General features: G+C 45.9%; 1 protein-coding gene across 1 annotated transcript in view; it reads left to right on the top strand.

The window, feature by feature from the left end:
- PRKCH (protein kinase C, eta) overlaps nucleotides 1-11,881 on the top strand; it is a gene marked incomplete at its 5' end in the record, with an annotated part of 117,704 nt that overhangs the window by 18,084 nt on the left and 87,739 nt on the right. The window contains one exon of the mRNA XM_010141560.1: nucleotides 8,168-8,231. Coding sequence (XP_010139862.1) covers nucleotides 8,168-8,231 — 64 coding nt within the window. The remainder of the gene's footprint in view (nucleotides 1-8,167; nucleotides 8,232-11,881) is intronic.

The following is an 11,881-nucleotide window of genomic DNA, read 5'->3' as shown; positions in this document are numbered from 1 at the left end:
GCTGCGGGAGCTGTGCAGGGCAGGAAGCCGCAGGCCGCAGCGTGGCGGTACCCCGGTGATGGCAGAGCTGCCTGTGGTAAGCTCAGGCCGCCCACGCGGCTTTGAGAGCAGCTGTCAGCAGCATGTGAGACCACCTTCCTGCCCAACCCGTGCGCCCGGCTGCGGAGGGTCAACAACAAACTACCCCGCTGAACCGAGAGGGGAAGGCTCTGAGGTGGGAGTTCCAGCTGCTTTGCAGTTTGTGGACAGTTTGCAGAGTTTGTCCCACGCTCGGCATGTTCTGTGCCCTCGGAGAATGGTCTCCTACTGCTACAGTCTGAACATCTTTCCTGTTTTCTTCTCGGCCTGTTTACCACCCTGGTCATTTCTAGCCCCACGCTTGTCTTGGGGCTGTGGATGAAAGACCTCCTCCGCTGCAGACAGCGGTGCATGCATGGGACTCTTAGAATCCCCCTGTCCCCTGTTTCATTTGGAGTTTCACTGAAATTTCTGAAGGAACGTGTTCTTGCTTAGCAGTGGTACTGCTGGGGTCAGTGGCTGATCGTCAAGAAACTTTAGCAGTGTGGGACTGATAAACAGGCAATTGTGCCAGATAACTCAGGAAAAAGAGATCAGAAATCTCTCCAGAGAGTAGTTGCTGTTTTTCTTTATAAGGAGAACAAAGATCTAATAGTCCCTGAACTAATCGTGTGTCTGTGTCTCTCTCTTTAACTTCATAACCCTACAGTTTTTTTCAAATACACTAAAGAGCAGCCACCTGCAACTCTTACTCATAAATCATTCATTGTGTTAGAGGTATTTCTGCAAAGCAGTGTAAGCTGGTGTCACTCCAGTAAGAGCAGGCTTTGGCTGATGCTTTTGAAATTTTTTTTTTTAAGATTTGAAACCTCCTTTTTTAATCTATATTTTATTTGTAGCCCTTCAAGAAGGTTTTCTTGGCAGTAATTTTCACGGGATAGGTAAATCTTGTTGCAGCCCTTGTTCTTCCTGCCTGAGCAAATCTCCAGTTGAGGGGATAATCTCTTGGGTGAAACCAGGCTAAAATTGATTAAAGAGTCCAGGATTGGCTAAGAGTCATTAGTTATGCATGATTGTTCATGGCTGGGGCACAGCTTATAATTATGCAGCTTGACTGAAAACAAAAGTAATGTTTTAAGCAGCTGTCCTGGAACAAAAAATTAGAATGACAATATTACAAATAATAGCTGGACTAACTGGTTATAGGAGTTAGGAGAGACTAGCTTTCCACCCGTTTGTGGGTTTACCTCCAGAGTGTTAAACACATGGCAGTAATAGTTGTTGGAAAGGTTTCTTTTTTCCCTGAAACTTTGGCAGTTACTGTCACCAGAGGCAGAAATGTCGACTTTGTCCCTTATGAGCAGATTGCCAGGCTGACCTTAAGGGGCCAGGCTTTGTCTCTGGGTCTAATCATGCATCTACTGGAATCGGTGAGCTGTGAGGGCTTTGATGCTCTGTGAATTCAGCATGGTGTGTGGACCTCCCAGCTGGAGGTGAGACTGGCAGCCTTTCTGCAGCGCTGTGTCACTCTGTGCTCACTCTTTGTTTTGAAACATGGCGACAAAACTAAATCTTGGTGGTAGCAGGGAGATGCTGCTGTTTGGCAGCACCAGATCCAAAGCTCGGGTGGCGGAAGAGCTGGGGTCACTGCTGTTCACCAAGTGATGTCTCCTAGGACCTCCTGTGCACTGAGCTTGCCATGGGTTGTGAGAAACTGTCTGCATCTGCCCTAGGCACCTGTGGGGCACATTACTGCTGTAAGCACTTGCAGCCTTTGCAGCAAAGAGAAAACACTTGACAACCTGTTGTTTTTTTTTTTTAGGCACACTGATTGAAATCTTAAAAATTGCATGCTGTGCATTTGGAAGAAAAATACTTTAATCTGTTGTCTGGAAAAGTAAAAACCCCTTTGTAGTAGAGAGCCCTAAGGATTTTTCAGAGGTGCTTGACTTGATAGGCAGGTGTCTGTCGGCCTCAAAATGAACAAGAGGGACTGATTAATCCAGACACCACGTGTTCAGCTGAAAAAGTTGCTACTTGACCTGTCCAACAAAGGCATGCTCAGGTGGAGGTGCTATCTTATTAAAATACAGAAAGATCTGGCATTCCATAAGCATGATCTGTTAGGAGCTTAAACAAGAAAAATTAAAAGAAATAACTAGAGGCATGTGAAAAAACAGCTTTAGCCTAACCCAGACTTTCAGCTCTTCAACTGAACAGAGCCTTGGGAATTGCCTCTGCAAATGACTGATTATATATGCAGTTCTGTTAATTAAATTTAAAAATTGTGTAGGAAGTCAAAAGGTATAGCTACTTGTTTAATTAAGCTAATTAAGTCCCCGGGTAGCTTTTATATTTGCTTTATTCACTGCAAGTGTCTGGCTTGTTCTGTTTTTGAGGCCACGTCAGCATTGACATGGCTCAGAAAAAGGCTGTACTTCTAGGATGCTTACTAATTGTGCCTGTGGGGAAGAGAGGACGGAGCAGTAACGTCAGAAGGATGTCCTGGGCTCCAGGGTGAAGGCAGTCATCTTTTGTGCCCTATCCAATGTCAATAAAAAGGTTCCCCAATAAAAATATTTCAGTGTACTTCAGAGCAGGCTTCCTGGACTGGAATATGCGTTGTGGGCAAGGGAGGAAAAAATCTTCTAAACTTGTGTTTGCAAGAATTAATGCTGGTGCCTCTTCATCCTGGAGGTCCTCCTTGTCTTCAGTTTGGAGAGCGAGTGACTCGCAGGAAGGCAGCCACCCTTCAGATCTGCCTCTTCCCATCTGCAGCAAGCTTTTCACCGAGGCAGGCCGGGCTCTCTCAGAGGCCGACTGACTATACCTGCTCGTCGAGTTCAGTGGATGCTTCAGCTGGGTGTTGATATGTTGCCTGAGAGATTACCCTCCTTCTGAATTTGTTTTCCAAACCTCTTCCATTGATGAATCACACGCGACCAGTTTTTATTATATGCATGAATGCATATGATTAAGGAGCCCTGTTTTAGTCTTCTGCATCTGTTCCCTCGCTCACTCCCAAAGTGGCTTTTTTTTTTTTGTAACGCAGAGAAGGGAAGTAAATAACACCTGCCTAGTCCTCGGGAATGATGTTAGTACAGTCCTTTTCTGAAGAAGGTATGTGAGATGGTTGACTGAGGCCCCTCCTTGTGGGAAACTGATCCCTTGCAGCTCCCTTTGAAGTCATGCGGAGCTGCTCGATCTCAGCAAGTTCAGGCATGGGGCACCAAGTGAGTGGTTTGAATTAGGAGCGAAGTCCTCCTCGGTCCCGTGTTCAGCCTCCCTGCCAAAGTGTTGCGTCTCACACTGGAAGTGTAACGAAACCGCGGCTGGACTCATCAGTCCGTACTTGCTCACATCCAGTTCACTTGGCAAAATCCTCCAGTGTTTGTTTTCACTCTTGGGTACGGCTGTGACATTCAACAGAAGTTAAAAGTGTATGCTTAGCTCTGGGCCAAAATCTTGTGTTGTTCTTGCAGATACGAAGGGGGTTCCTGAGCTCCAGCAGCTGATCTTATCCACCCTTTGTGCTGTGGAGGCACGTGCTATCTTCCATTTCCTTGAACTTGAAGAGAGCAGCGATTAAGGCTTTACTACACTGATAAGCACGCTTTCCTCTCCCAGTTAGATAAAACGTGGCCAAGTTACCTCTACACCAGCCCGAAAGTCAATGTTTTTTTCTCCCTGTTGTTCTCTGGTGGACCAGGCTGGGGATAAAAGCACCGGGGAGAGGGGAGGGCGGTTACTGTTTACAGCTATGTGTGCCAGTGGTGTGATGATGAACACCACTGGTTTAGTTTGGTTTACTCGGAGATGAGTATACCTCATAGAATTTGCAATACCACACACATAAAAATTCAGGCTTCTCCCAGTACAACTGGACTTTCAACCCACTGTGGTGCATCTCCTGCTCTGACGCTAAACCTTCCAAGCAGAATTCCGTGATTCCCTAAAAGAAGTTATCCTGTGTCACACAGATCTTGGCACTGGGAAACTTTTCGCTGTACTTATTACTCTTTGAATCTTGTTATCAAATACGTACAGATTCCTATATCACTTAGCTCCTATATTATGATACAGGAGCTTCCCCTTAGCATCATCTGTGCTGCCTTCAGCTGTTGTTTCTCTGGGTTTCCCTGAGTTTCTCTGGGCCTCTCCTGCTTGAGAAAGAAGATCAGCATCAGCTCCATTGTTGGACTGCTTTAGACTTCAGTAATTCTGTCAGGAATAATACTGTGGCCCCTGCCAGTTTTTTCCCTTTAAACAGCCATGGTCAATGCTGAGAAAGAAAACAAGTGAGAAACAGAACTTGGTGTGTGCATGGTACGTGTGTTACACCTGCACTGCCGGTGTGAGGCTGCATCCCGAGGGTGTTTGCTGATGCTGAGAGGTACTGGCATTGCCAGAACTGGCCAGCTGTCACTCGATAGTTATCCAGTCCGTGGCTGGAGGACCAGTCCTTTGACAGCTGCTTCCTTCTGAGGTGGTCAAATCTTATTAAATAACACAGCATGGTGAGAAGTCCTCTGTCTGTGGAAGTAGGTGTTAGTGATACTTCTGTAGTGACTGAAGAGATTGAAGGAGGACTTGTCTTAGGAGTTCCTCCTTTTGAGGGAGAAGGAGGGTACCACACTCCTCATTTGTGGGTATCTGCTGTCAGATGGTTACGGGCATGTTCCTGTGTGCCCCAATGCAGCTGCAGTTGCTTGCTGGGTCGGTAAAGCTATCCTGAAGCATGCGCTAGTTTTATAGCTGTGCCACAAAGCGCAAGGGCAGTAATGACAGCGTAAAGCAGGGGCAGGAGCATGATGGAACTGAGCTGCAGGGGTGGCTGAGGTTAGCCCTAGGGCCCAGGCTTAGCAAGCCACTGTCTGTGAACGCTGGCTCAGCATGTGCGCATCCGTCTGGCTGCACGGGCATCGCGGGTTGTGGGCTGGCAAGTGTGAGGAGCTCACGGGATTTAACTGCTGCCTGCCTGAGGCTGCTCCACGTTCTGTGACTGTGGGACAGGGCATCTGTGTGATGGCAGGAGAAACCATGTTCTATCAGGTGGGTGTAGCTGTCCGGGAGCTGCTCAGTCATCTGACCTCAGGCAGGTTCATGGGAGGGCAGGCCTGCAGTCAGACATTTTCCTTTCAGTTTTCTAGGTCAGAGATTATTTTGTGTTTCAGACACATTCCCCTTATCTGGGAGTTGATCTCAGGTATTGCTTTGGCTGCTGCTTACCGGTCAAATTTCACCTTTAAAGAGATTGCAGCAGGTCCAAGAGCCAGACTTTTTTTCCAGTGGTCTATTATTTTTAATTATTTTGTTTCATAGTTTATCTTTTGTGGTTGCTGTCAGTTTAAGACCAGAGAAATTCCGGTCTGGTCTAGCCTCTCATATTGAACAAGACTTCACTATTGGTCCTGCATCTATCAGGGTGCTAGTGTGCAGAGTTTCAGCAGCTCCTAGCACGCTGGGGCTTCAGTCCTTGTTTTGAAGCCTTTCAGCTGTAATTTTTCATTAAATCCTGCTTACGTGTGCCATGAGGAGATTGTGTGTGTAGGTAGATCCTCTTTATTGAGTGCCCTTGAACTGTGGTATAATGTGAGTCCAGCTGCTTGGCTGGTGTAGGGGATTTGACTGGTCTTTAATCTTGGAGGGGAGAGAGATTGTTTTATTACTCTCCTGCTATTACTTTCAGAATTACTCTGGTTCTGTTTGTTTCTGTGCTACCCTGGGCTGAGGAATCCCATTTGTAGTGATGGGGAGAGCAAGGTGTGTCCCAGAGTTTGGACCAGTTTTTGTTTGTCAAAAGTGGACGATGCTGTTGCATCTCCTGGACTCAGCTCCACTGTTACTGTCTTGACAAGCCTTTGCTCTTAGACTAAACAAAGAGTGCAGGATTTGCTCCGTATCCCACCGAAGACCAGAAGAAGGGAGGAAGGATCCTCTTTACAAATGTGAAGGCAGGAGTCTAATGTATCGCTGTGTTTGGAGAGTGGCAGAGAAATGATAGGCACTGAAGAATGGTTGTGGTAACCTAAGTAAGGATTTTCCGATAAAATCTGAATTCCTGATGTCCCATAAATCAGTTTGGGTGAATGTATATGAATATATAATATAGCTACTTTGTATTCTTGGTAGAATAATTTCTTTACAAAGCTGCGATCTATCCAGTGAACTGAAATTTAGGCAGAATTGATGCATGATATCACTGGAGTTGAAGTTTACTTGGGGAATATGTTCCATATTAATGGAGACAGAGGGCTGTTCAAATACAGCTTCCTAAAACCAGTGCAGGAAGCAGCCCGAGCAAACACGAAAATTAATATTGAGTCAAAGCAAATATTTAATTTAAATTTTCCCTGTGAGATTGGTTTGGTGGTTTGTTGGCTTTTTTTATTGGAAAATATAGTGTCCATTTTGATAAGATTTTCCCAAGCATTTCTAGCCTCCCTGTTTTGTATCCCATTGGTAGCAGTGTGCTACTTCTGGACTGTAGCTGGAGACATGCGAATAGGGTTATTCTCTCATCCTTTCTCTGAAAATACTTGCTCTGCTCATCCTACAAATTCCCAATATGGTAAGAAACCAATTTCTCTACTTCTGCAACAGACTGTAGACTAGGGAAACATAATGATAATGGTGTGTGCTGTCTCTGCATCCCCCCCACTTGCCCCAGAACACTGTTTTCTCTGGGCTGGTGTTGGCGAATTTGCAGTTAACATCCCTAGGAGTGGAGGTACCAGCAGAAAGCGCTGCTGTACCTTAATGCTGCAGAGTCAGCCCAGCTCAGACACCTCCTTCCCCCACGTACAGCCGTGCAGGTACTTCCTGTCCGTTTGCGACGTGATTATTTGACTCCTCCGTTAGATATATAGAGATCAAGTTTCTTTTTTACCTATATCTTAATGTTATTCCCCTGAAAGGACTGGTGGGTGCGTGGCAGGGTTTTGCGTGCCATGGTCAAGTGTCTGCATTCGTGGTGGTCCCTACACCATTGCTCTGGGAACTTTGGCTTATGGTTAGAGGTTTATTTAGATGATGTGGTATGTGTTAACGCTGGACAGGAATCCAGGTGTTGGCAGGATATGTCATGCGTTACCTGAGAGAAAAAAGGAGCTGGGCTCATCATTCTTTCTCGCAGGACTGGGAAATATTTTTCTGCTCCACAGTGTGCACACCAAGGTGTACTAAATCCTGGGCACCTCCGTGAGGAAACTCGGTGCTGCTGACAGGGAAGACTTGTCTCTTTTTCTGCCAGGCCCAGGAAAGGTGGCTGCACAAGAGCAGAGCAGGTTTGAATGATCATGTTTAGTCATTCCTTCAGAGAGGTCTATTTTCAGAATTTCTGTTCTGCAGAAATGATCAATACCCACAAAGTGTGAGGATCCTCTTTGCTAGTATTAACCTGGCAGTTTGGGGGTATATGGGGGCGTTCCTTGTTTGTTGTTTTTAAAGTGAGATTTCTGACTCAATCTTCAGGGATCCTTAGCTGTGATTTTTTTGCTAAAAACTAGCTGGTGAGTGAAAAAAGCTCCCAAAAGCAAAACCTTAATTAAAAATGTTTCTGAAATGAAAAATAAATACCTTCTTTCAAGGACAGGTTGACTGACGCTGGGATTGAATCTTGGATCCCTAAAATTATGTTCTGTATCTCCATCGAATTTAGATTAAACAGCAAGAAGTCCTTAGGTAACAGCACTAACAGTTTCTGCTTTTCTATGGTTTAAGGCCAAAAGGTGATTTGTGTGAGAAATCAGGGTTTACCCCATCATTGATGGTGTTTTGAGAGACTGACACAATTTCAATGGGATAAGAAATAATGGGGAAAATATGCACATAATTCACCAAACAGATGCACATGGATCTGTACATGGTTAACATTACTTCTCTTCTTTCTTTTCTTCCCTCTGAATCTTTATTTCCTCTAGCAAGGTTGAGATTGTTCAGCTCCAACACTCAGGGCTCCAGAAAAAATAAGGAACTTGATTCTTTCTTTTTCCGAGAAGTACTGAACAATTTAAACCATGGATGCTTCACATTTTTGTAAAAATAAGGGAGTGCATGAGAATATATATATTCTCAAATGTTGGCAAGATCTATCATGCAAAATCCTGCCTTGAAAAGCAACATTCTAACATTTCCTTTACTTTTTCAGGTGGATTTGGAGCCAGAAGGCAAAGTGTTTGTCGTCATAACTCTTACAGGCAGCTTCACGGAAGGTAAGGGAATTATTTTGGCTTGTTTCCATTGAGAGCTGGACTCTGGTGTATATTCTTGCCATCAGTTCCCGAGCAGTACATAAGCAGATGACATTCTTTATGCAGGCCACGTGCTGTTGCACGCCGGAGATTTCTTGAGCGATGAAGGAAATCTGGAAGGGGCTGTTCCTAACAGCGCATGCTGTGCATGCCCTCTGCTCTGCTGTTGCTCTGATCTCAGATCCAGGGAGCTGACTCATGCTTGATCTGGTTTATTTATCTGAAATTGTCCCTCAAATGGATTGGTTTTGTCACTTGGACTTTTCACCTGGGTGCCTCTTGAAGGGCAGCCTAAGAAGCATGTAGAGCATGTTTAAAATAGAACATGTTTAACACATCTGGGTGGTTTTTGTTTCATAATGATTCCCATCTACTTCACGTGCATTTCTGTTTTCCGAGTTCGCTTTGCACAGGAAACTTAGAACTTTTCAGTGTGACAGCTGCCCTGAAAAAAACATCTGGGCAGATTTTTCTTCCATAACTATCTTTTATAGTGTAATGTTTTCAATTTCCCGGTTGTTCGTTGTGATACCAGCCATGAGCATGGATGTGAGCTATGCTGGAGGAACCCTAGAAATCTGGGATGGGACACAGAAAAAGCTTATTTTCTTATGACCTGCACCATGGTTCTTATTTGTTTTAGCTTCAGCCTCGAACTGCAGTTTTGGAGGGTGTTTTCTGTACAGAAGCCAAGAATTGAGGCAGGATCTGCTCTGCTGTTACCTGCAGCCTGGAGGAGCTGGATTTTTAACGCTTTCTCCTGTTCTGCCCCAGACAGCGACTGCTCGTCATGGGGGCTGTGGCATGGGCAGCTCGCGCTGCTGTGCTCCATCTTGGACAGGAGGAGAGTGCTAACTGGAGGGGTGCTTGCTCCAAGGGTTCTGCGGGAGCTCTGCTCTCCTGCCTAGAAGCTCTCTTAGCTCCCACCTTGTGCCATGTGCCCAGGCTTGTCAGCGCCCCTGCCCTTGTTTTTCAAATGCAGGTTTGAATACAAGCTTGTGTTTTACTTGGATGCTTTTGGGGAGCTGTCTCACTCTTGCTGAGCCAGCAGCCTGATGTGTGCTGGGGCCTGGGCAGCTGCCTGATGAGGAGCTGCTACATCAGAGATGCTGGTGAAGCTTTTGTTTTTCTTTGAGTGGTTTACACCCAGAGTGCTCTGCTCCTGACAGGGTGACTGTGACCTTTTAAAGCATTTGAGCAGGTTACAGACATGATCAGTTGAGCCATGCCTGAGGGCCCAGCAAGGGTTTTCAGAGAGATGGTGTCCTTCTCCACAGCAGTACCCCGAGCCCCGTGGTGTGGACATGGTGGCAGGGTTTGCAGACATCCTTCTCTGTGTGCGGAAGGGGCTGCTCTGACTCCCAGGAGCCGTGGGGAGGGTGTAATCCCACTTAGAGAAGGTATTTTAGGAGGGAGAAATGGACAGACAGCTGGACTTTGACTCCTAAGGAAATGCGTAGTCTTGGAGTGACGGAAAAGGTGAGGACTATCACACCCTGCTACTGCAGCAGAGCAGAGAGGACCATGTTTCCCTTTCTCAGTGAAGTTCATTTACCATGTAAAGCTGGGCAGGCCACATAGCATCATGACACCTTTGAGTTCTTTGTGTCAGGGAGGAATGCGTGTCTGCATTTACCCTTTCGTCTCTGGGGAGATGCTCCCTACACCTGTGCTTTGACAGGGAAACATGGTTGCTTTTTCAAGTTAGAGAATTATTTTGGCTGGAAGAGACCTTTAGGATTATCAAGTCCAGCCAATAACCCAGCACTGCCAGGTCACATCTACATGTCTCTTAAATACCTCCACCACTGCCCTGGGCCGGCTGTTCTAGGGCTTGACAAACATTTCGGTGAAGATATTTTTCCTAATAACCTAAACCTCTCCTGGTGCAACTTGAGGCCATTTCTCCCCTTAGTCTCTTTTTCTCCAGGCTAAACGCCGCCGGTTCCGTCAGCTTCTTCTCATAAGACTTGATCTCCAGACTTGTGCTGGTGGCTGAGCTGTTAAGGGATGTTGCTAACAAGGTCCCAAAGAGAAGAGATGGAGAACTCAAATGTTTGTACTGCTACCACTTTCCAAGGAAAATGGGAAATGTTGGAAATAGTTTACTTCTCTTTCCTCAGTTGTTACTGAGGATGTGTAAACCTACAGAACAGGAAAAAAAAAGAAGACAGCTCTTGGGGTTTTTCTTGACTCTTTAGTCCCATGTGTGGTCACATTTAGAGTTTCCAAGGACAGACATAAGCCAGGGCAAGCCTGATTGCAGATACTGACTTCTCCCTGCCTTTAGATAGTGAAGTCATCAATCAGGGAGGGGTTTTCTTCTGAAAAACAGTGAGGTCTCTTTCATAACATGTTTTATTCCATTTTTCTGCCTTTTTTGCTGGAAATGTGGAGGCTTCAAGCCATCCACATGCTTTTTTTTTTTTTTTTTAGCAGCTCTTGCCTCACCACTTTCAGTAGACCATGGGGACAGAAGGGTAATCTAATGGATTCAGTCTGAACCATGGGGACGATCTTCCTTTAAAAAGCTTCTGAGAGCTCCTCTGAGCAAAGTTGGATGGTCAGTGCCTATTGCTGGTCCTTGCGCTGCCAACATGTCATTCATCTCAGAGAGGTTTTATACCAACTTGGTTGGTTATGAATAGCCAAATTCATAGTGTCTCAGCCACCATCATCGAACTTCAGTACAGTAAAAGCCCAAAAAGTGGCTAAAGAGAGGGGGGACAAAAAGAAAAAATAAGAACCCAACAACTAACCAAACACACAAGACAGGGATGTTGGGTCCACCCGAGTCTTGTGTTATTTTGTTGTCCTAGAAGGCTTACCCAAAATATACTCTCAGTGGCGTTAGCAGCTTCTTCAGCTTCAGGAGTGGTTGTTCTTCTTGTTTGAGCAAAAGTTCTTTTGAGCAAAAGTTTAATTTGGTTCTTCTTACCGACAGTGGGGATGGGGACGAAGCGGGGCGCTACTGTGAGGGGCGCAGCCTGGCCAGTCCAGCAGAAGCATTCGTGTACCATCAGGGTGAGGGCAGTATAGAAAATATACAGCTGGAAAGAGGTTAGTCCTTTGTAGATTCCCATATGGTGCCTCTGTCGGTCAGTGTTAACCTGCTGTTTTGAGGCAGGGTAATACACCTGTTTCACATGTTAAAAATTACGTGTGACTTTCCAGCAAGAGAAAGGAATGGGGCAATAAGAAGCAAGAGAGGTCTGGTGAAATTACCCCTGGCTGTCTTTATTTTCTCTGCTGGATGTTTTTGTGGCTGTGCTAAGCTACATCTGCTTAGATTAACTCCCCTCCCTCAGCTGACATTTCCCGTGTAAAACGACCAGTGCAAAATTAAAATAAAAATCTCCTTACCTGGGGAGGAGATTACTTCTCCACGCACAACCATGTCTCTGCCAGCAGTGCTGGGTCCCAGTGGCCCCAGCACCTGGCTGGGGTAGAGGGAAGCACCCTCTCCTCCAGCCACCTCCCTCACTGACCCAAGAGCTGTTTCACTCCAGGCTGTTTTATGAAGAGGAGGTGACGACTGACTCCCAAACTTCAGGCATTGCTTAGGAATTGATTTTCCCACCCCTCCCTCCCCCACTTCCCTCACTTTGAGA

This window comes from Buceros rhinoceros, unplaced genomic scaffold, assembly GCF_000710305.1.
Source record: "Buceros rhinoceros silvestris isolate BGI_N320 unplaced genomic scaffold, ASM71030v1 scaffold7790, whole genome shotgun sequence".
In the NCBI taxonomy this organism is placed as follows: domain Eukaryota; kingdom Metazoa; phylum Chordata; class Aves; order Bucerotiformes; family Bucerotidae; genus Buceros; species Buceros rhinoceros.
This window is presented reverse-complemented; position numbering and strand designations above follow the sequence as displayed.